This window comes from Mandrillus leucophaeus, unplaced genomic scaffold (assembly GCF_000951045.1).
Source record: "Mandrillus leucophaeus isolate KB7577 unplaced genomic scaffold, Mleu.le_1.0 Scaffold208, whole genome shotgun sequence".
NCBI classification, from domain to species: domain Eukaryota; kingdom Metazoa; phylum Chordata; class Mammalia; order Primates; family Cercopithecidae; genus Mandrillus; species Mandrillus leucophaeus.
The window spans coordinates 236,261-261,739 of NW_012102121.1; the positions used below are offsets into that span (position 1 = coordinate 236,261).

Here is a 25,479-nt window from a genome sequence, read left to right on the forward strand (position 1 = left end):
TGTGCATACCTAAATAATTTAATAGACCAATCCTGCAGAGTACTTCCCTCTCCATTCTGAAAAATATATAACACAAAGTACTCAAAAAGTAACCAGCAAATTAACACATGTGAAAGATGGTACTAGACACCCAGGAATTATGTACCAATCCTGGAATTCATACTCAAGCTGCCCTGGATTTTCAACACCTCCATCCCCCAGAATGAGAAGTCTCTTTACCCAGGTGTCCCTACATTACATGGCTGCAGCAGGGATCTCTGTGCTATCATCAGGGAGAACAAGCCCTGGAAATATGTGAATAAGGAATTCCAGACTATATGGTGATAGAACAAATCTTTTCCCTAGAACATTTAAGTCCCTCTTCTTTTCTGCAAAGAACAAATAATTCACAACTTCAGGATATCTGATGATTTTGCTGCACAACACTTAATAGCACAAGCTCTGGAGTGAGGCCGGCCTTCATTAAAACCCCGGGATCACCATTTAAGTTTCGTGACTGAAGCATGCTGTCCAACTACTCTGAATCTCAGTTTCCTCATCTGTGAAACTATGGCAATAATAATGTTACCAGCATCAACAGGTGGTTGTGAAGATTTTTATTATAAGCTATGTTGAGAGAAATGGTGCTTAACTGTAAGCAGCTGCCCAGAGGATTCTTGTTCCCTGGGAAGGTAGCTCAGGGATCAGGCCCTTAGGCGGTAATTAAGAGAGCATGAAAATTAAGCGTATAGCAGGTGTGCTGGCAAGAGGGCATCAGGAGAGAGCAGTTGGATATTTACCGGGAGCCAAGATGAGGCTAAGACTTGCCCCTCGTTGCTATGAATATAACTTTGTTTTTAAGGGGAACAAAACATTTATTTCAAATTTTCTCTGGTATGAAGACATATATTCAGTGAAAAATATAGGGATTCTAAAATCTCCTCAAAGCATTCAGGAGGACCATTTTATACTTCATTCATTGCCAAACACATGTCTTCCCTCGGTGCCATGCTAGAGGACTCTGAACAGTACAAAGGCCAACAGAGAGCAAAGGCTAAGCAATAGAAACACACTGACAGTAAGTCAGTCAACAAACTTGTATTGAGCACCTACTATGCACTAGACTCCATGTTAGGGATGATGAACAAACTGACATGGGCCCCTGCCCTCATGGAGTGTATATTTCTAGGTAACAGGTCCTTGGTGCCAACCTGGGGACATGCTACAGCAGAATCACCTGTGGTAAAAATGTAGCGTATTCAGAATCTGAACACAGACCCCCCCCACCCTGACCTAATGAATCAGACATTCTAGGAGGCAGAGGATACAGGAGGCTATATTTTTAATCAGTGCCCTCTGGTGAATCTGAGAAACACCCACACTCAGAGAACATTGGTGTTTCTCAAAGGATGGTCTTTTGACCACCTGCATCAAACTCAACCTCCTAAGAGCACAACACAGGCACATGTGTTTTCAATGTACCCCAAGGTCTGAGAAGCCTTATGCTAGACTGTCTTTCTCTTACACCTCTTCCTTCCTATTAAATGATATGTATGTGAAAGTGCAATATAAATTGCAAAGCAAAGCATTATACAAAGTTAGTTGGGGATAGTTCCTAGGACCTTTCAATAAACTGAGGAAGTCCAGCATATACAAGCAACTGAAGTCAGTGTGGAATATAATGAGGCATTCCTCAGAGCTCAACAGGTCTCCGACAGAATCTTCATGGTTCTTCTTATAGCAGCAGAGCCTTCTAGCAGGTAAGGCTCCTAAATCAGTGCTGTTCCTTCATATGAAGGTCCTTTTGCCTCTGGCCCCTGGAGCAGAGCTGTGGTGCCTGAGCAGTTACATACTTGGGTGACATCCTCTCTGAAGGTCCCTAGAGTATATGCCCTCAGCTGGGCCATTAGCAGAACCTTTTATATCATGACAGAAATATTTGTCAGGTGGACCCTATGAGAGCATAGTAATATGCCATAGCAATATACCCTTTAAACATTTAGCTTTCCCAACAGATCATGAAACACATTTTCAGGATGCGGGATTAGGATGAAGAAGAAACAGAAACTGGATGGATAGGAGGGGACAGGTTGGAGATAGGATGGTTAGAGAAGACACTAAATTCCCATTTTCGCTGATACGGTTTGGCTTTGCGTACTCATGCAAATTGTAATCCCATGTGTGGAGGGAAGGAGGTGATTGGATCATGGGGGTGATTTTTATGATTAGCTATATTGAGAGAAATGGTGCTTAACTGTAAGCAGCTGCCCAGAGGATTCTTCTTCCCTGGGAAGGCAGCTCAGGGATCAGGCCCTTAGGCAGTAATTAAGAGAGCATGAAAATTAAGTGTATAATAGGTGTGGTAGGAAGAGGGCATGGGGGAAAGCAGTTGGATATTTACTGGGAGCCAAGATGAGGCTAAGAACTGCCTCTCCTTGTAATGAATATAACTTTTTTAAAAAGAGGAACAAAACATTTATTTCAAATTTTCTCTGGTATGAAGACATATATTCAGTGAAAAATGTAGGGATTCTAAAGTCCCCTCAAAGCATTCAGGAGGACCACTGTACATTGAGAGGACACTCTCTCGCCTGCTGCCATGTAAGACGTGCCTACTTCTCCTTCTGCCATAATTCTAAGCTTCCTGAAGCCTCTCCAGCATGCAGAACTGTAAACCAATTAAACCTCTTTGCCTATGAATTACCCATTCTCAGGCAGTTTTTACAGCAGCGTGAGAACGGTCTAATACAGGTGCCTTTGGAATATCCAGGTGGGGTTGCCACATATGGCTGCAAATCAAGAGTGTGAAGGTCAGAAGGTTAAGTAAGACCAATGACAGACATATAGCAGGCTTCAGCTAGAAGTGGCAGGCAGTCTGCATAGTGAGAAAATAGATGAAGAAAAACTCAGCAAATGGAGAAACATACAAAGCAAGAGGGGAGAGTGTAATGAAAGACCGTAAAAAAGAGGGGCCAAAGAGGGAAGAGGTGACTCCTAAGAGTGGAGGGCTAAAAAGCCAAAAGGAGGTTAACATTTCAAGGAAAACGAATCGCCCGTGTCAAATACCACAGAGCAGTGAGTAAGGACAGGAACTGAGGACAGGCCCTGGGATTCACGATCTGCATGTCACTGGTGACAACGTCCAAGAGCAACAGACTGGGGGAATGTGGAACTATTTCCTTCACGGTTTTGGCCAGCATGCTTACTAATAAATCTCAATTCCCTTCATAGCTCTGATTTGATTATTTACTGCGAAGGATTCTCAGTTACACGGATGTTATCATTGAACATTAGATACTTCGCTTTCCGAATGGCTGCCTCATTAAGAATTGAAATCTAGCTGGATGTGTCCTCATCGGACTTCCCCAGCCTTCTACTCGCTCTCACCTTGCCCTACTCTCCCTACCTCCGAAGGGGAATGGAGCACGATTTTGCAGAGATTGTGGTGCACCTCTGCCATATGGTGGAGACTCAAAGAAAATTCAATTACTAATGTGAATGGAAAGGATTTAGGAAGTGGGTGGGAAGAAAGTCTCCTCTCATATTGGAAATACAGTTACTTCCTCTTTCAAAATAAATATAAGTATTTATATTTCAAAGTTAAATATAACTAGATGATAGATGTACCTTATAGTGCAGCATGACAGGGAAGGTGTAGGCTTTGGCGTCAAATTAACCTACGGACTGAGTCTCAGCTGTTGCACATTGCACACCTGCAAAGACGGGTAATATTCTTTACCTGTAGGGTGGTTGGAAGAGCTGAACTGAGTAACGTGGAAAGAGTCAATCACAGGGCTTTGTGCAGAGTAGAAGGGCAGTATAAGGTAGCAGGGGGCTATTAGTACTGGCTATTGTTTACTCATCCTATAAGCTGCTTATTCAGAAAACTACAGTAACTTTCCAGATAATTTGGGCGGGAAAAACTCACCACCTTTTATCTAGAAAGATCTAATCACTTCTTTGAACGCACATTCACCCAAAAGGGCAAAACTCCAACCAACATGAAAAGCAGGTCTTGTGAAAGTCCACCTGGTGCCATCTCCCAGCCATTTTTCTGACTTCAGATCGGGGAACATCGTGTATTAGAAAGTGTTGTGACATGTCCAAGGAAATCTACACATAGAACTTTTGCCACGGAAATGCTGAAGTCCTACTCTGACAGCGTGACTCCGATGCCCACTTGGCAGGCTTTGCGCAAAGAATTAAGGCGAGGTTGGAGAGGGTGGGTAGGGTGGGGAGGGACAAAGTGAGAAGGGAGGCGGACGAAGTGACCACACGTACGTGAAACCTCTGCATGAAACCTCTGCAGTACATGAAACCTCTGCAGTTATGGCCAAATCATGTTTTTTAAATAATTCCATTTCTTCCCTACCCTTTGGTCACTTCCTAACGCCGGCTGGACGTTAGGAATGCTAAGCCCCAAAGTGAGCAAGACACCCTCGTCCCAGGACTCAGGCTGGCAGAAGCGGGCCGGGCGGAGGGATCAGCTCTCCCACATCCTACGGAGGAGCCTTTTGCAACCCTCGACTCCTGCCCCGGGCGAAGTCCTCCGGGCCCGCGAGGGCGCCCGCAGGCTCCGCCCCTTCCTCGGCTCGCTGCCCGCCAGTCCCGCCCCTGCTCCGCCCATCGCGCGGCGGCCCCGGGGGCGAGAGGGGGCGGAGCGTGGAGGCGGCAGCTGAAACCGCGCAGCGCACGGGGACGCGTCCCGCTCCTTGGGTCTGGTGCGCCGGTCGCGGGAGCCCCACCGTGCAGTCGGAGGTGAGTACCGACGTTGCCCGGCCCACGTCCCCAGGCGGGAGCGCCGTCCACCCTGTATCCCTCGGGAGTCGGTGCGGGCCTTTACCGAGGTGCCTGAGGCAGTGCGGCCCGGGGAACTCGGAGGCGAGCTTGTGGAGGCTGAGAGGAGAATCGGGGACGTGTTTCTGGCGACTGACGTCCCCCCAGTCCCCAGTCTATGTCATGCCGAAGAGAGGGAGCAGGGATTGGAAATGGCTTTCCTAGACCCTCTTAGCCTTGGCTGTGCGTGCTGTCCTGAAAGTCCTTGTCTAGGGTGTGCGGCCGATCCTGGGAGTCCTAACCCCCAGGCTGTGAGGCCCGCACTGAGAGTCATCGCCCAGGCCCGGCTAGCTGGGTGGGGAAACGCTTGCTAAAGTTGTGCGGGCAGATCCGGGAATGCACTCCAAGGGGTAAAGGGAAAATGGGATGAGGGGGAAGAGACCCTTACGTGGGAGGCTTGAACACAGAGCCCACCCTGATAGATTCAGAGATCCAGAAAGGAGCTTGGGCTGCAGTTATGACCAAGTCATTTTTTCCACGTTTAGCTAGCACATCATAATGGCATCTTCCTTCTTGCAACACACATAATTCTCTTCCCTGGGGGGCAACCTCTAGGACAGAAGTCCCCAAACTTTTTTGGGACTCAGTACCCCTTTACACTCTTAAAAATTAGTATCTTAAGGAGCTTTTATGTGATTTATATCTATTCATATTTATAATGTGTAAGACAGAAATTTCTACTATATTTAATAATTCATTTAAAAAGAATAATGAGCTAATTATATCTTAATATTGCCTATTTTTATGAAAAAGAACTATATTTTCCAAAACAGAAAATGATTGAGAAGAATGGCATTGTTTTACATTTTTGCAAATCTCTTTGATGTCAAGCATAATTGAAGACAGCTGGTTCTGATAGCTGCTTCTGCAGTCTGTTGCAGTATCGCATATCATGTAGCCTTTTGAGACCTCCATTGTATACTCCTGAAAATGCGTGAGTGAAAAAAAGCCAGTAACGTTTTATTACTATGAAAGTGATTTTTGACCTTGGAGATCCCTAGGAGTTCTCTGCACCACACTTTGAGGATGCTTCAGAGGCTTCATTCATTGGGCCTGCTTCTTGTTTGTGATCCTTCCTCTGAATGGGAACACTCACCACCCCATGCCATGGACAGTGTTAACTTCTGGTATCTGGAACCAAGTTTGATCTCACTTTGGAAACCATGTACTAGGTCCCCTGTGAGGCTGTGATGAACCTTGCCAGCCTCCTGAAAAGTCAGCACGGTTTCACACATGCCTTTGGTTGTTTCTGTGCCTGCAGGACTGACCTGTCTGTTCATCAGGATTACAACAGTGATGTGGCAAACAGGACATGTGGGCTCAGAAAAGTACCAATGGGGAGACCGTGCCAAGTGTGTAGGGGTTCGTGTGATAGTTACCAAGTAGTCAGGAAGTTATTTCCCAAAGAACAGGGAGGCATGCTTTTGCCTTCCCTTGCACGTGTTCATTGCTGTTTGCAGTTGCATGGTTATTAGCCTTGAGTTTATTGGAATAATGATTCCCAGTCTTGATGTTCTTTCACTTTCCACTTTCAGAGGTGTATCACTCTGAGTGATACTTCCTCAGCCCCTGTCAAAAAGCAATTTCCACCATCCTGCAGTGTGGTAGGTGAGGTCCTTCATGGGACTCTTTCCTTAGCTTTGTGCCTTGTCAGAACAAGTTCAAGACAGATGTTACATGTATATATACGGGACGAAGAAATTTTCTGACTCCATCCTCCCTTTTGTTCCTTCATCCATAGAGCCTCTTGTGCTCTGATGGATTAGTTTAAATGCTACGGCCGATACTTGAGAAGTGTTGCATGCACATGAGCATGTTGTGTGTGTTGCACAGTCCACAGGTGAGAAGGAGAAGTCCACAGGAGAAGGAAATGGGATGTAAACTCTGAGCACCTGCTGTGTTCTTTGTATTAAAAAATTCCACTTTGGTGATGGGGTCTCATTCCTTCATTCTTTCAGTAGATTTTTATTGGCCACCTCTTTCTCATGTGTCCAGTTACGTGCTGGATGCCAGGAAAGTAGTGAGCACAAAAGATGCAGTCCCTGTCTTTCTGGCAATTATGGTCTGATAGCTTAGATAACTGCTGGTTAATTGAGATAGTCTGTTGTCAGAGTGTACATGAAAGCTGGTCCTGTGTGAAGAGCAGTACCCCCTACCTAAAGTGTGCCTCAGAGGCATGTGCTGAAGAAACCAGAGTCCCACACTGTGAAGATGATGATAAAAACCAACACGTATCACCACGTACCTGGCAAAGAACTTCCTTTTCCTTCTTTTCCCCCACTCTTCCTTCTACGTAGGAAGTAATTTCCTGGGAGGCAGCCAGACTCACAGGGAAATTACCTCCAACCTGGTGCCAGTCACTGGGCCAGCCTCGGGTTAAGACACCTTCTCTGGGTCTCAATGTCTTTGACTTTAAAATGAGGAGTTAGGCCATTGATAGTAAGTGTCCCAAGGCACTTATACTAGCGTTTGTGCATATCTCTTCCTAATTCCGTGTTCAGTGGCAACACCTTTTTTTAGATTGAAATAAGCCATGGTGGGAATAATTACACCATGGAAATCAGCAAATACTACATCAGAGTTTTTTTTTCCTCCTGGAATTCAAGTTGTTAAACCTTTGCCAGCTGACACTGCTATTGTCTGAGCTAAGGTGCTTTTGGTTTGTTTTCTTAGTAGAAAACAGACTCTTTAGCCTAGACAAAGATCCTAGATATAGGGTGTATGATTCAAGTCCTCTAAAATTTTTGATAAGAAAAAAATATGTTTTCATCATATTCTAAAATATAGATCAGCAACCTTTTTGTGTAAAGGGACAGGTAGTGAAACATTTTAGGCTTTTTGGGTTATGGTTATACAGTTTCTATTGCAGCTACTCAGCTCTGCTGTTGAAGCATGAAAGCAGCAATAGACAATATGCAAACAAACGAGCATGGCTGTGTTCCAATCAAACTTGATTTACAAAAACAAGTGCTGACCTTAGTTTGCAGACTCCTGACCTAGCCTATCAGAACAAGAACCATGTTTCAAAGAGATAGTTTTATGGAAAAGGAGATTCTTCAGGACTTTATGCATGAATACCAGAAACTTGAGTCTCCAAGATGGATATAGCAGGCAGTAGTAACTGTAGAGGATTTGGAATCAATCATAGAAGACTCCATAGTAGGTTGTTTAAAGAAAGGCCAAGTGTGGTCAAGTTTGGAGGACAGAGCCACATATGGATCTTATTCCCAACTCCCTCCCTGAAGCCATCTCAGATGTTATGCTGGGATGGATGGACCTGCAGTCTAACCCATTGTGTGAATTTTGCATATTATTATGCAAAAACTAGTAGTGTCTCTAAGAGCTATCTTGGTTCCAGGGGCAGAGACAAAGGAAATGTTAAAAAAGGATGGAAAGGCCTAGGCATGGTGACTCACTCCTATAATCTCAGCACTTTCAGAGAGGCCAGATTGCTTGAGCCCAGGAGTTCAAGGCCAACCTGGGCAACATGGCGAAACCCCATCTCTACCAAAAATACAGAAAAAAAAGAATAGCCAGGTATGGTGGCACATATCTGTAGTCCCAGCTACTTGGGAGGCAGAGGCAGGAAGATCACCTGGGAGGTCCAGGCTGCAGTGAGCCATGATTGTGTCACGGCACTTCAGCCTGGGCAATAGAGTAAGACCCTATCTCAAAAAAAAAAAAAAAAATCCTCGTTATATATGTATATGATACATTGTAGAGTACACTGTGTGTATACCTGTGTGTATGCATATTTATACATCTAAGTGTACATAAGTTGTGTGCATGTGTCATTACATATTGCATTCCATGTATTTAAAGTAGCGTCATGAATGTTTAGAAGACAGACCAGTAGCCAGTTCTGGGCAGTGGAATGAGGTAGCAGGAAGCCAGAGAACTTTTGTTACTTTTCGTAATACCAGATGTGTGCCTATCTTACAAGGGAGAATAGCCTGTAGCATTCATATATTGCTTTTACAACCTAAAAAACCTAAAATCTCAACAACCTGTACTTTTGGAAGGAAAATAGAGTTATTTGATAGGAATGTTGCCACCATCCTCCTCCCCCAATTAAAAAAAAACTTACCTTCTCATGTCACAGCTCTGAACTTGTATACATAAGATTAGTATATGTTAACAAAATAAGAGAGAGCCTCTCAAGTTGAAACATTTTATTTAACAGTATTAACGTTTGACTCTTGTCCAGGGTTAGAAATACTAGGTCAAAGTGTTCCTTAGCAAGCTATTATGCAGCCTTTACACTGGTGTTACAAAATGCTATTGTATAGTTTTTAAACTAAAAAAGCATGTTACACAGCAGTATTTCCCTGTGATTCTATATTTCTCAGTAGAGAAAGCATGTGCATATGTGTACACGTGTGCCCCTCCCTGCATGTATGAAGGCAGCAGATACGCCAAAACATTGAGTGCTTTTCTCTTGGTGATAGAGCACAGTTGCTTTTTAGATTTTCTTCACTTTAGCTTATCGAGGTTTTCAAGCATGAATAAATACTACATTTGTCATTACCAAAATCAACCTCTACAGTATGTTTACACCTGGTATGTTGAGGACAGTTCCTCCATCTTTCTTAGACAGTCTTACCACCAGCTTACCTGGTGGCAGACCCCAGCTACTCTCTCGCAGTGAGAAATGTGAGGAGTGTGAGGCCTGGGGAACCAAAAAACAGGCACATTGACCACATAGTCACATTGTGCTGTGTCTGCTTCCCCTGTGGAGTCTGTCCGACCTTGGCCTGCCCTCTCACTTCAGTTAACTGGCCCCATCAGCTGACCGTCTCCCTAGATCAACTGGCCTTCATTTCTTTTTTTTTTTTTTTTTTCCTTTTCTCTATTTTTAATGGAAAATCTCAGACATACAAAGTGGAGAGGAGAGTATAAACCCTCAGTCTCAATGACTGTGAACAGTGATAATTGGCTGATTTTGTTTCCTCTATACCTTTTTTTTTTTTTTTTGAGACAGTGTCTCACTGTCACCCAAGCTGGAGTGCAGTGTCATGACCTCAGCTCACTCCAACCTCCACCTCCCGGGTTCAAGCAATTCTTCTGTCTCAACCTCAAAGTAGCTGGAATTACACACGTGCACCACCACGCCCAGCTAATTTTTGTATTTTTAGTAGCGATGGGGGTTTCACCATGTTGGCCAGGCTGGTCGCGAACTCCTTACTTCAGGTGATCCGCCGGCCTCGGCCTCCTGAAGTGCTGGGATTACAGGCATGAGCCACTGCGCCTGGCCCCTCCCTTGTACTTTTCTTCAACATCATCTCTTTTTCCCTCTGGCAAGAGTTGGCGTCTTCATCTGCAACTATGTAAATTAATGAGAATCACTTATTAGGTCTTTTAGGAATAAGCATGTATTGACTGCTGTAGCAAAAATCTTAAAACTGTTCTGCCCTGCTGTCAGCCATATTGAAGTACTGAGCAGTCCCTGAACACTTGCTCTGCTATCCTGTTTCTCTACTTTGTTATTTGCTCTTTACTCTGCCTGTGCATCTAAATTCATCTTCCACTTCCTAGTTCTCTGTAAAGCCTTTCTTGAATCCCACTTGTATCTGTCTCTTTCCTTTGAGTTTTCTTATGCCCCTTATCCTATTGTATTTGTGTGCCTATCTTAGTCTCCTTGTTAGATTGCAGTCTTCAAATAAGAGAAGGAATGTGTGCCTATCTTTTTTTCTTCTTTGGTGTTTGGCAATGCATAATGCAAAGAAGATACTCAAGAAATACATGCTAAAATAATTTGAGTTGATTAAGTTCACTGGAGAAAAATTTTGAGAATAAAAGAAATCTATTTCACATTAAAAGAAAAATGTTCAAATATGACCTGGACCAAGAAAATTTTCTTTTACCTGTTTGGATTTTCAAAGATTTTAAAGAATCATGGTGAAAAGAGTCTTAAATTTGAGCCATTTTTGAGTCTTAAATTCAAGCCAATATAAAAAGGTAGCTTTCTAAAAAGAAAACGTTTTCAATGATCTTTTGTCATTTTTTCACAAATATATCTGGAACCTTTGGGTCTTCTCTAATCGTAGACTCTATCCTCTCGCACCTCGCGCCCCCCACCAGGAGAAAGACCTAAAAAAATAAAACTGAATAATACTGGGTCACTTGTATGGATAAGAGTGATTCTTGACTGTATTTTAAATACTTGTTTTAAAATGTATATTTAAATCTTCAATAAAAGAAACAGGCTACATTTAGAGTTTATCATATGTAAGTCAATAGCAATCTCATGAATTATGGTGGCTCATGGGGATATAGTTCCCAGAATATGCAGTGCTTTCGTGTGTTACCTCGTTTAATGATCCCAGCAGCCCTTGTCATCTGGGCAGAGCAGTGCAGACAGACATTGTTACCTAAAATCTGCAAAGAAGTAAACTGAGGTTTAAGAATATAGAGGAAATCTTACCCTCAGCAGCAGGTGGCAAAGACTGACCTTTAAGAATCAATTGGAAACCAAGAGTCTTTGGGATTAGATGTTGCGAATATGTGAAGACGCAAAAGCATCTAAGCCTGTCTTTGGGAGACAGAACAGGTTCTTGTGCCCCTTAATGCCATAGGCCTATTGAAACAATATCACACTCTCGAAGCCAGTTGTTCCTCAAATTCCTCATGTTCTGTTATCTTTGGTGTCAAAAAGTAATCCACCTTGGAAGAATTAGTAAGGCTGTCTGTACATGAGTGCTGGTGTGGTTCTCTCTCATTCTCTTGTCTTGATCTAAGGAGAATCCTGGGCAAGCCCATCTTGGGATAGTGTAACTTGCCTGGGCCACTGCTCACGAAACAGACATGTATGGAGCACTTAATTATTCAACGTCCTCATCATCCTTTCTATAACTGCTATTGTGGAATTACAAAGCAAGTTGCAATTTGTGGCATAGTTCATGAAGAAGAGGTGTCAGTCTAGGAAAGAATCCTCCTACATGATCACCAGGTTTGAATTTTTGGTTTAGAACAGATAAGATATATAAGCCATTGCCAAGAATCTGCTATGTACAAGAGCTATGCTGGGCAGACATTTGAAAGGTACAATTTTGTATTAATGGCAGAATCAAAACTAGCCTCAGGATTGGTTTTAAGGATGTTATGTTTCAGAAACCCTTATTTTCTTAGATAAGAAATCAGTCTCTTCCTAAGTGCGGATAATGCCTGTATTTTTTACATCAACCCATTCTTTAAAAGTTATCTATCATACAAATTTTGCCAAAATCAAGGATGTTTCAGGGAACATGAGGTTTACCATCTCATCCCCATGTAAGTGCTTTAGAGTTTGGAGATTGTTTTAAAATTAGATTTATTTTTTTAAATGCATTTGCTTTTTTGGATCTCAATATGTTAAATGACTGTAAAATGATATCACTTTTGCAGCGTGTTGGGAGGAGCATGTTGCAAGAGAGTTGGTTCTGACATCAGGAGCCTGAGTTTGACTCCCAGTTTGGTCACTTACCAGCCATGAGACCATGGCAAGATACTTAACCCCTCAGATCCTGTCTCCTCTCATGTAAAATGGGATGGTGATGCCCTTGTTACAGAGTTGCCAAGGGTCTGCATTAGAGGAATTGGATTAGATGCGTGGCACCCCACAGGTACTCATCACGTGTCTCCAGGCTGCTGAGCTTCTAAAATGACCTGGCACACATGGGATAATGCCTAAACATTGCTGCTGTTCTTCCGGTTCCCTCTCTCAGCACGCCTACATCTGGCTTCAGATTTGCAGCTCCTAACGTCCTTCTATCCTGCTGCGGGGAAGGAATGTGCTGGTCAGAAATAGGAGCCTCAGGTCCTCCTGACAGTTGCCTTTCTTAAGGAAAATCAGTAAATATATGGGTTTACATATTGAGCTCTGAGAATTTTATTAGCATGAGTCATAATCCCTGAGTTCAGTCAGCCCTGATGAGACCAGGTTGGTGAAGGGGTGGGGATAGTTGGCCTCAGACACTTGATGAATTCACAGAGGTAAAGATGGCCCTATAAGACCTCTGGCAGCCAGACACCCAGTCTCTTGTGGTGACGTCCTTTTTTTTCTAATTCCTAATTCCTGAAGTTCGAGTTAGAAAAGTTCGTTGCCACAGTCTGTGAAATAAGTTCAGGAGCCTGAGGAAATCATGCAGCTTTCTTAAAGATTGGATCTCAACTGGACTTGCTTTGTAATACTTTTTTTTGAAAGTATAGCTGTCTCCACCCACTACTTCTCCTCCTCTTAAAACATAAATGCAGGCTGCGTGCGGTGGCTCATACCTATAACCCCAGCACTTTGGGTGGCCGAGATGGATGGATCGCTTGAGGTCAGAAGTTTGAGAACAGCTGGCCAACGTGGTGAAACCCCGTCTCTACTAAAAATACTAATTAGCCAGGCGTAGCAGTGGGCACCTGTAATCCCAGCAACTCCGGAGTCTGAGGCCAGAGAATCACTTGAACCTGGGAGGCGGAGGTTGCAGTGAGCCAAGATTGTGCCACTGCACTCCAGCCTGGGTGACAGAGTGAGACCCTGTCTCAAAAAAAACAAACCAAAAAACCAAAAAACTTACATGCAGTAGGGCTTAGTTGGGATCTCTGCAGGTGTCATGTACTACACCCCACTGGTGACCATGGGGAGCTGCAGGGTAGGGGGCCCACATTCTGAGAAGGAGCTGAGGAAGACCTCAAGGAGGAGAGGATGAGGTCAGGCTCAGGGCCGGGTCAGATGCTGGGTTCTCAGGACAATGTCCCCACTTCTTCCTTTACTTTCTTGCCAAATGTTTCATGACCCCTTGGTGACTTACTTTCTCAGCCTGTCTCTGGAATTTATAAATGTCGAAGTTCACTAAGACTTTTTATGAAACTCTGCTTATATTGGCCCACAGTGACACTAAAAAGTAAAAGTGAATATTTCCGTTGAGTTTGTGCTGCTGCAACTAATTTAAAATGAGCTTACAGTATGTGTTAAATCTTTCTTTTTAAGAGTTGCATGTGATGCTCTGCCCCTTCTTGGTCAGTGAGCCCAGAACTGGGGGAGCCTTCAAGAGGCAGGGGCTGCCTGGTCAGGCATTGTTATAGCATGGCCCTGGTTCCCCAAGTCCTGTTATTTTTGGCAGTGGCTGTGCACATCTGCCGAGTGAGTCATGATCATTTTTGTGATACATCCTGAGAATTTCCAGTGTTACTTAATAATGAAATTCAGGGAAACAGGGTTAGACTTGAGGAAGTAACTACTTTTTAAGTGCAATCTAATATTTTCATATATGAGCTAATTTCATATCAAACTTTAATGAATTTTTAATGTTGGAAATCTATAGTCCAAACCAGATGTACAGTTAGGGCTTTGTAGTTTGTCTTTATCAAAATCCCTACTGTGGCCACTTTATTACTGTCTTTATCAAAGTCCTCACAGTAGCGACTTTGATAAACTACAAACATCTAGCTGTACACCTGGCTTATAGATTTCCAACATCAGAATTGGCTGAAGAGCCTCATGTGGTCTGGCCGCTGCTACCTTTTGCCTTTTCTGTCTTCCCCTTATTTGCCTTCACTCACCCTGGTCTCCTTGGCCTTCCTTAGACCCACTAGGCATGCCCCCACCTCAGGACCTTTGCACGTGAGCTTACCCCTCCCTGAATGGCACAGTGGCTGAACATCAGTGAGGCCTTCTTTGATCACTGACTCCCCAAAGCCCGTGTACTTTCTACTGCTCTTGCCCTGCTTTATCTATAGAATGGGTCACCATCTGACATTCTGTTTGTATATTTATTTATTTGTTTAGTCTGTCTCCTTCCATTAAAATGGAAGTACTATGAGGGCAGGGACTCTGTTGTTCACTGATGTATCCCCAGGACCTAAAACAGTTCCTGGCACATAATAGACAGTTAACATAAATGTGAATGAATGAATCATTGAATTTTTTTCACTTAGAATGGACTTTTTAGATCATTAACCAACCTTATTTATAAATTGGGAAACTGTGGCACAGACAAATTTTATGGCTAATTCAAAATAAAACCATCATTTAAAGACCATTTAAGTTTTTTTCTTTTTTTAATCTTGACATGTATATAGCACATTCTGGTTAGTTATCCAGGATGAGACAAGACTAAATGAAAATAGACCACTAACTTAAAATCTGAGCAAGAAGAGACAAGCTGCTCTGAGATGGCAAAGCTTTCTGATATAGAGGCAGAATTTTGTTCCTCTCTGTAGCATATGGTGTGCCTTGCACATACTTAGTGCTCAAGAAAAACGTGTTCACATAGGTGGTTATATTGTTAAATCCATTCTTTCTGCACCACTCTTTTCCCCCCAGTTTCTCTCCAAAAAATAGATAATTGCTCATATGACTTCTCCTTCAAAGGTTTTCTAGTTACAAGTATCACATTTAAAAGGTTTTTGTTTTATGACCAGCTAAAATAATTGAAAAGATGACCTGGTTTCTTGGAAAATTCAGAGATATTTAGTGCAGTTTCCCAGATGCATCCACATTAAATAAAACAAAGAATTAATATTTCTAGCTCTCCTCTTATGAAAGAACCCAGTTGACAAGCCTTGGTGATATTGCTGGCCACGATGATTCTGAGCTCAGTGTTGTTTATATTCACATAGATATCCTTGGAATTTTACTTTTGACAAAAATATTGTTTATAAGTAGCATGATGTTTAGATACACAAAAGTTAGTTTAGGAGTGGGGCCAATTAATTTCTGTTTAAACGGAAATGAAATATAGCTAACCTTTTTAATGAACTGCAGTGAACCTTAGAGATGCAGTGATAGTACTTTGACTTTAGAGTTGGAAGCCATGGCAGTTCAAGACAGGTATATTTCAGAAGGTGTGGGAAGAGAGGAAAACAGATGGGCAAACCACATAAAATACAGGAGAAATCTTTTTCTCTTGTTTGCATAGATTTTTTTAAATCCACTCTTGTGTGTCTTTAGATAGCCCAAAAAAAAGGATCGGGGGATGTGCTGCCAGTACTTTAGACTAGATGATTAGATTTAGAGAGATGATTCTCAGTTGATTGTCTGAAGGCTCTTTCAAACTATACAAGCTCCCCTGGAAACTGATATGTACCCCCAAAACAAACAAACAAAAAAACAAACCCTCATCCTCTCCAGCCCACTGCTGACAGTTCTGCTGCCTGGGTTTGTTCGTCTCCTGTGATCCTCCTGCTGCTGTGTGGAAATCCTGCGCTTGCTTGTGGGACCCATTAATATCTATGCCTCTGTCTTTATCATAAGGTAATTAAGTATAATATTTAATTATCTTAGGAAAATTAAATTTTGATAACACAAGTAGCAAATTCATAGACTTATATATTCCAAAGATGGGGTGGAGACCCTAAAAGGAGAATCTTATTTTTTCTGATCCTTGGCATTTAGCTTAAAGTAAGTCGACTGTTCCAAACATCTCTACAAATCTGGCTATGATAGATAAACATCATCACATAGCACTCCTCTTGAATGCTACTGTTGAATCACTCCCTGTCAGCTGGGTGGGTGTATGGTCTGACATGGTTTTCTAGCAAGAGTGATGGTTTAGCATCCATCCATATGCTGTGTGCAGTCTCCCTCACAAAACCTGTTTGCAAGGATTGCTGCCAGGGTTCGGAATTTCTTTTTTTTGTTTTTTTCTTTTCTTTTCTTTTCTTTTTTCTTTTTTGACAGTCTTGATGTGTTACCCAGACTGGAATGCAGTGGCACAATCACAGCTCACTGCAGCCTCAATCTTCCAGGCTCCAGTGATCCTCCCACCTCAGCCTCCCGAGTAGCTGAGACTACAGGTGTGGGACACCATGACTGGCTGGTTTTTTCACTTTTTTGTAGAGACATGGTCTTGCTATGTTGCCCAGGCTGGTCTCAAACTCCTGGGCTCAAGCAATCCACCCACGTTGGCCTCCCAAATTGCTGGGATTCCAGGCATGAGCCACTGCGTCAACCCAGATTGATATTTCTAAATGCTGAAAGAAAATAGCTGCCAACCTAATATTTAAATTTTAATGTAGAGTTACTCATAAGCAAAATGTACTGCCCCAAATAGGATTTTGTCCATAATTTAAGATAATCATCCCCTTTCCTTGCTATAGTTCACTAGGCTCACAGTGCACCCAAGCATGGGGTCAAATTGTCAACAGATTTTAGGGCTGTTTGTCATTCACATAAAGGGAAATGTTGACCATATCTCAAGACCAAGTGGAGGCCAAAGACAGTTTCAGTCTCTCCAGAGTTACAGAGCTGAGGCATCCACATTAATAGCTCAGTTAAGTCCCCTTGGAGATGAGAACATTTGATCAGCAGAGGTCATCTTAGTGTTACTTAGTTTGACCTGTCTGGCAGACAGGCAGTTTACAAAGGAAGAAATTTAGATGTCTAACAGACAGATGGAAAATTACTCAATTTAACTAGCTATTAAATAAATACCAAGATTGGCTTTTTAATGTCTCAACTTAGCAAACGGTAAATATGAATTTGGTTGCCTGGTTTGAGTACCTCTGCTCACTGCCTCGGAGAAGGGTCGTAAAATTGGTACAGCCTTTTCCAGGCATCCTGGTGATGTGCAGATCCTTTCACTCAGCTCTCTTCTAGGAACTGAAAGCTAGAAATTTGTTTAAAAGAATTGATTTAAGGACCTACTAACGATGTGAGTATGTATACAAGGCATCATTGTTTGAATGCTAGTACTTGGAAACAACCTAAGTCTTTTAATAATAGGGAAATTGTTATATATCTGAAGGATAGATGTTTATGGTATAGTTAAAAGTGCTGTAAAAATCACACGATTGTCCTATTAAGATATTTGAGGTTTATTGTTGAGTGGAAAAAAAGCAATTTGCAAAACAATGTGAGGTCTAGTCCATTTTTTTTTTGAAAAATTCAAATGCATTTAAAAGTTATGGTAAATGAAACTCTAAATCATGATATTACAAAGGATTTTATTTTGTTCTTTTTGCTCACCTGCATTTTCTGTTGTTTCTACAGTGAGCATCAATTTATTTTTTTCTTTCTTTCTTTTTCTTTTTTTTTTTTTTTCTTGAGTTGGAGTCTCGCACTGTCACCCAGGCTGGAGTGCAATGGCGTGATCTTGGCTCACTGCAACCTCCACCTGCCGGGTTTGAATAATTCTTCTGCCTCAGCCTCCTGCTGGGACTACAGGTGTATGCTACCATACCTGGCTAATTTTTGTACTTTTAGTAGAGAGAGGGTTTCACCACGTTGGCCAGGCTGGTCTCAAACTCCTGACCTGAGGTGATCCGCCCATCTTGACCTCCTAAAGTGCTGGGATTACAGGCGTGAGCCACTGTGCCTGGCCATATCTATTTCTTAGTGTAATATTTTTTAAAGTTATCACTACCCAAGAAGATGTGGTTCAGTAACAAATTTGGTATCCTGCTGTGAGATTGGAAAGGGAGCTGGGGTTGGGGTGGGAAGGGAGGGCCCCACTTGGATTAGCCTGTTTGACTCAAATGAGGTGTGGCACTGTTCATCTAAGGCTAAATTTGAGCCATTCAGGGATTCTCTTCACAGCTCTTTCTCTCTGTTGGTGGATATCAAAGAACATATTGAGGGGAGTAAAGTGGACTTTATCTGGAGTTATATTCATAAATTTAAATACATCTTCACTAGTCATTATTAAAGAAAGACCTGCATTTGTAGTTCCAGGAACTTTATGAACAATTCTTTCTTTCAAAGGTTATTGCTGAAGTCAAGTTCTCATTTTATAGAGATGCTAATATAGGTATTTATGTACAAAGTTTAAATGACTGCTCCAGTATTTTAAGAAGTGGTAAATGAATGCATGCTTATCAAAAATAGAATTTGAATAATACAGGGGTATAAAACATAGAAAGCTAAAGTCTCCCTTATATGCAATGTGTTATTCTATTTGTAATCCATGTTAACTTTATGTCTTTCTTTTTTGCACGTTTGCATATGCAATGGTGTGTGTGTATGAATGACTATACACTAATGATCTTGAAGTTTTTTTCTTTTTCACTTAAATCAGATCCTAGTATATACATATATATATTATTTTGCAACTTTAAAATTCTCATATCCTTTAATGTGAACCTTCACTAACATTTTTTTATCTTGAATCTGAGTAAGAGATTGTATGTTCAATATTGTGTCACTAAAATTGATTTGCCCTTAGTGTGTCTTTTGGAAAAAAGTGGCACCCAGGGCAGATTATCAGAAACCTAAACTTAAGTTGTTTTTCCAAAGTTTAGCTGTCAGTTCTCTGGAATTCTGAAACACATGGAAGTTTTAGTGAGTGATTGTAGAACTAACATCACAGAAGCACCAAAAGACTGTGATACACCTAAGTAGTACTTTTTTCAACTCTACCTATGAAAGATTTTAAGCTTTTTTTTTTCTCCCTGAGGGAATTTTGCATTTCATTGGAGGGAAACTCAGTATTTTTTTTTTTTTCCTGGTTTTCCCACTAATGAGTCCTGTGACCCTAGGCAGTCAGTTGCTTTTCAGGGCTTCTCTGCCTTCCTCGGAGGAATGCTATATGATTGCTAAGGCTCTTTACCAAAAACTCAACATTCTCTGTCTCATTACCTCCTTAGCACCTAAAGTTAAAGTGTCCCTAGGGAATGGTGACAGGTTGGTGCCATGCCATGTATGCACAAAAGGCGCCACACCAAGGCACCTGCAAGTGTCCTCCATTGAGCCAGAGGTCAGTTGGTAGCAAGACTGTGGTTGGGGAAGAACCCCAGCTCTTCACTCCTCCCACCCTTTTACTGGGAGCCTGACTTATTTATTAAATGTCTTACCCTAGTTCTGCCTGCCTTTGTCTAATATTTGTTATTTTTTAGTGACCTACTTTAAAAATCTGGTGTTCAGACCGTCCACGCCTACCCCTACTCTTGCATGCATAGAGTGTACCTGTGCTAATCATGACCCTGTACAAGTCACCCAGCTAGTATTTCAGGATGGGTTAGCTTTGAAAGACACTGTTTCTCTACCAAATAATTATCTTGACTTTCAGAATGTGAACTACATGTAGTCAAGGGTTTCAGATACAGTAGCTCCATTTTTACTCCTTTTGTATAAGAACTGTTCATCTGTCTTACTTGATTCAGTGGCCAGGGACAAGTGTTCAGCCATCCTCAGCATTCTGACAAGCATCCCGGAGGGAGAAATTCTGAATAATTGCCCCCACCTTGTACTTTAAAAGATACCATTTCCCATTCCTTCCTTCCTTTTTTTTTTCTTTTTTCTTCTTGCCACCATGCAGTATCATCTCATTCTATAGAACAAAGAAAGCAGCAACCCCAAATAGTGTGATATATGCTAACTCTTCACTCTTTCGAAAAAGAAAAACACTGTATATATTTAGATACCCCGCCACCTCCAAAAAAATCCACATTAGCTGTCTTCGTTTGTTCATTCCTATCCTTTATTGTTGAATGAAGATCAGATAAAACAGAAAAGAGCCATGAACAAAGCAGCAGGAGGAGAGAGTGGGAGATAAGAAAGGAATTGAAAGAGTGGGACCTGTGCTTTATGTGGATGTGGGACATAGGGAGGGCTTCCTGGCCAATGGTGGGGTTCCTAGATGAAACCCCAGATGTTGGGGTTATTTTTGGAGCCTGAAGGATCAGTGATAATACTCAAGGATTAGGGATGGGATGAGTGTCTGGCCAGGGAAAGGCAGGCATAGGAGGCATGATGCCTGGATTCTTCTCTGGATCTAGACCCATTACCCAGCCAAAGATCTTTCTTCTCACACCTCTTTGAAACATGATTGTTTTTGGCTTTCTCTTGGAGTTACTAAACCAGGAGATTTGAGACAAGTGATAGTATGGGTGGAACCTTAAAGTGGCTCCAAATTCCAGAGTCCTCTAGGCTTGTATGGAGGGCCTGTTTTCCAAACAAAGTTAGTCTTTGGTTGCCCAAATGGAGCTGCTGTTACTTTCTACTGACCTGTGGCTCAGCACAAAGTGTCAGGAGACAGGTGACAGTGCCTGGCTCAGACCTGATTGCAAGGGGGCCCCCTGGAAAGAAGTAAAGGCAACTGCAGCATTCAAAACTGAGTCTCTTGTGCGAGGATTGCCCATGACTTTCCCAGCTTTAGGGGCTGGCGGGTGACCTCCAACAGCGGCATCGTCAGAGCAGGGTGGCTGCATGTAGAGAGGTGGTGTAGGGTGGCAGAAAGAGCCAGGGTTTGAAACCTAGCTCTGCCTCTTACTTGGTGTATGCTGTTAGGCAAGGTTTTTCATCCCTCTGAGCTGCAGTATCCTCATCTGTAAAATGGGAATAATGATATGATTTCATTTATGGAGGTGTTGCCAGGTAGAGAAGACGGTGTAAAGCACTTGGCATGTGCTGGTATAACTAACTGATTCTTCTCTTCCCTTCCGCAGATAGAATTTACTTCCTTAATATAGTGAAACTAGACAGTTATCTAGCTTCCAAGGATAAAGGGAGGCAGATGGTAGTGCGCTTTAAAACAAGCCATTTTCTCCAAGAGCCAACATATTGGTCACTATATCCATCGTAAAATACCAGCTGACTTTGTAGCGTGGTGGGAGTAGCAGGAATCATGTGAGGCTTCTTGTGTTATGGCCCAGACATTTGTAGCTACAGGGAAGTAAATTGACACATTTGGTCCCCACTGCATAATGGCAAATATGGGTACAAATAAACAACTGCCAAAAATTTTGGCAGACTTGGGGCATCTGGCTCCTTTAGGACTCGACACAGAGATAGGATGATTCAGACACTTAAGGCCATTTAAAGAGGTGATTGACCCATCTTGCTCAGTCCCGTGTGCGTTTCCCACAGCTTCCCCTGCCTGCAGAGACTCTGGCTTCTGTGGAGATAGTCTTCTGTTTTTCCAATTAGGAAAATAGCAGTTTTATTGTTGCCGTTGCTACTGTTTGAGGGTGGAAAAGGTAAGTCTGGGGAGTATAGCATGGGTGACAAATGAAAGGGAGAGTAGCACTGTTGCCTTTTCAAGTATATTCAGAATTTCAGCCAGTGGAATTATTCGTTTCATTTTCTGAGCCCACAGATTTGTAAACTTCTCCTTCTGCGGACAGGCTAGCAGGTTTCTTATTTACAGGGTTTTCCCCCCTCCTGATTGGCTGCTCGTTGAGTGAGAATTAGTCACAAATCTCTTGAATTTGTGTGGCACTTTATCTTACATGCACTCTCACCTCAAAAACTAAAGCCACCATCTTCCCTCCCAAAACAGTCCCAATAGCCGTCAATCCTCCATGCCTGGAGTTCAGCCTTATTTCTTCTCCCCATAGGTTTTCTCCCATTCACCTAGCAGTCATTTTCTCTAAATTTTGCCTCTTCAGCTTTTAATCCATCCACCCCTTTTTTCCATTTCAGTTTCTGCCATGCACTTGCCCGCCTGCTTACCTGTCACCGCTGGTAGAACAGGGCCCACAGGTGTGTTTGGTTTTGCCATCATGCCACAGATCCACACAGTTTAGAAAAAATTAGTTGCCAACTTTTATAAGTCAAGAGTTCATATAAAAATCTAGATTACCAGTCTCACTTGGAAAATTAGACGATCTCTCAACACTGGGCAAGCATCCCTTCATACCCTCTCGGCTGGAGCCAGGTGGTCTCTGCCCCCTTAGATGGGCACAGATCACCCAGCGTCTTTAGTCCCTGTGCAGCCTGCCTCACGTGCACAGGTCTCTTTCTGAGCCCTGGAGGCATTTTGATTGTGACTCCTGTTTTAGAATGTGCCCTCCCTTTTTCGGTATCTTCTGTGCTGCCTCTCTGCTTCCTGAATTAAGTGTTAAGTGCCTCATCTGGTAACACTCCACGGTGCCCACCAATGATTCTCAAGCTGAACGTGTGTTGGAATCACCTAGACGCTTGAACAGGTTCAGTGGGTAGGGAGGGGATACTCAGGAATCTATATTTTTAACAAGAAAGATTCCTGTATAATTCTAATGCAGATGGCCTAAGGTACATACTTTTATAAACACAGTTACGGTGTATTCCAGTAGCCTTTGCTGCCCATTCTTTAGTTTCAGTTCCAGAACCCCCAGAGAAGGAAGTTGATTGGGCCAGATTGGGTCAGACACCTTTCCTCTCTCCCACCAAATGGCAGCTGCTGCATACAGCATGTGAGACTAGGTGGGAGAAGCAGTTCCCAGGAAAGAGGTGCTGGGCAAACAGCCTGGCTGTCTCCTCTTCAGTGTCTTGCGCCCATTACCAGTACCTCTGGCATGTCCTCCCACCTCCTGCACTAGCAATCCAGGAAGACACAGGCTGCTTCTCAATCAACTACTTCTCCCCAGAACTACCTACTACCTACCAGACTTTGGCCAGAGGAGATGTGCAAATGTCTATTCCTTTTAAATTTTTAGGTATTTTTTTGAAGTTGAGTGTGTACATGGTTAAAAATGCAAACAATACTAAAAGAAACATAGTAAAAACTAAGCTTTCCTCCCAGTCCTGATTTCTAGGTCCCAGGCCTCTTAAAAGAAGCCCAGTCCCTTTTGTGTCCTGTGAGGATAGGGGCCTGTCTATAGAGACAAAGCACACTTCCAACCTTCTATCCCCTCAGTCCTTTCCTTTATCCATGGTGGGTTTTTTTTTTTTCATTTTACAGTTATATATTATTTTATATCAGTCATTTCATAAACATGTTAAATATTTAAATATTTACTTATAAAAACCCTGGGATTAAACAGGGAAATGTTAGCTATTCTAATATATCCTAAAATTAAGAATATTGAGGAATCGATTGATACAAGAATTTTTTGTCCAAGAGGTAGGACCAGAAAGCAAGCCTTCTGACTCCCGCCCCAGTGTGTTTTGCTCTAAGATGGATAGTTAAATGATTTGAAATAGCCATTTTTCCATATGGTGAAAAGAATGGCATCTTCCCTTGTTTATAAAAAGATACATGAGAACTTCTGCCCAGAGCTGGGGTAGAGGGTCCCCCTCCAAACCCATCTGCGGAGTTGGGGCCTTTATGCCATCATAGTGTACTTTAAACCAACTGTCAAGCCTCTGAGCCAAAGCTAAGCCATCATATCCCCTGTGACCTGCACGTACATATCTGGATGTACATTGACTCTCTTTTCGGACTCAGCCCCCCTGCACCCAGTGAAATAAACAGCCTTGTTGCTCACACAAAGCCTGTTTTGTGGTCTCTTCACACGGACACGAGTGACACCAGCAGTCCCCAACCTTTTGGCACCAGGAACCGGTTTCATAGAAGACAAGTTTTCCATGGATTGTGGGTAGGGGATGGTTTCGGGATGAAACTATTCTGTTCCACCTCACCTCAGATTGTTGGGCATTAGTTAGATTCGCATGCACAGTTCACAGTAGGGTTTGCGCTCCGATGAGAATCTAGTGATCTGATGGGAGGTGAGCTCAGGCCTTAATGCTGCATCACCTGCCCGCTGCTCACCTCCTGCTATATGGCCTGGCTCCTAACAAGTCACGGACTGATACTGGTCTGCCGTCTGGGACTTGGGGACCCCTGCTTTAAACATTCCCCGACGTCAATGCACCATTGCCACCATCTGCAAAAATGAATCGGGAAGACTTCTAACTATGACATTCAAGTATATTCAAAATGCTGCAGAGATTGTTACAACAGGAAATTCACAGGACAGTACCAGAAAATGACTGCTCTTAACTCCCCACTTCCAAAGTTCAAGTTTTATACAATTGCATAGTGTCACCTGCTATGGGCTTGTAACCTCTTGCCATGCAGGACATGAGACCAGCTTAGAGGTCTGTTCATATATTCAAGATTGACCATGAGATGTGTCCTTCATTTCACTTTTTCCTGCCAGTGGAAGAATGTTGGAAAGTTGTAGAAATAAGGCAAAAGAAGTTTGGGTTTTTATGCTGTCTTGAGAGGTGAAGGCTAGCATTCACAGTAACTTTTCACAAGCCCATTTTACTTGCTAAGAATATCATTCTTGTATTCATTTACCTTCCACTATCCTCCTACTTCAAAAAGATAACAAATGATTTCTTTAAGTGAATGTGTACTGAAATTGTTGAAAAGGGTAAATGCTTGTCAGTATAAATGAGGTCCAGCTTCAAAAGAAGAGTTTAAATGTTCTCTTTTCTTTTCAGGAATACGTGGCCATCAGTCATCATGAGCAACCCATTTGCACACCTTGCTGAGCCGCTGGATCCTGTACAACCAGGAAAGAAATTCTTCAATTTGAATAAATTGGAGGATCCAAGATATGGTAGGTACATGGCTATGATAGCAATTGGAATCTCATTTGCACAATGATTAGGCTATGTAATTAATTATACTTCAGGAGAGTTTGAAGAGGGAGTAGCAGAGAATAGTTGAATGTTCTTGGGTTAAGTGCACAAGCACACACATGCCTTTCCTACATTAGTCAAACTTAAGTAGGTAATAATGATTACATACATTTAACATTTATATAACACTTTATAGAGTATACATTTGTATCATATCATTTAATCTGAATAACAACCCTTTGGGGTCATGTTTATAAAATATAAGAGGTCCTGAGGAAGCTAAGGCCCAAGAATCAATGACACATGCTCAGATCACAAGTATGTGGGTTGTAGACAAGCAGGACAAGAACAGTCTTTCTTCTTCCAAATTCCGTCCTTTTTCTGCCTTTGCACTGTCTTTTCCAGATAACATTTCCAGATAGTATTGCTTAGTAATTTTCACATATCAAAATGGAACTTTTATAAGT

General features: G+C 42.4%; 1 protein-coding gene across 4 annotated transcripts in view; it reads left to right on the forward strand.

The window, feature by feature from the left end:
* The first annotated feature begins 4,604 nt into the window (after positions 1–4,604).
* Positions 4,605–25,479, forward strand: part of ACO1 (aconitase 1, soluble) — a 68,278-nt gene continuing 47,403 nt past the window's right edge. For 2 of the 4 annotated variants that reach the window (XM_011979981.1, XM_011979984.1), the window contains exons 1-2: positions 4,611–4,737; positions 24,872–24,990. In XM_011979981.1, the coding sequence (XP_011835371.1) occupies positions 24,894–24,990 (97 nt within the window). In that variant the 5' untranslated portion in view covers positions 4,611–4,737; positions 24,872–24,893. Of the gene's footprint in view, positions 4,738–6,350; positions 6,424–24,871; positions 24,991–25,479 lie in introns of all 4 variants that reach the window. The other 2 variants (XM_011979982.1, XM_011979983.1) reach the window with 2 other exon arrangements.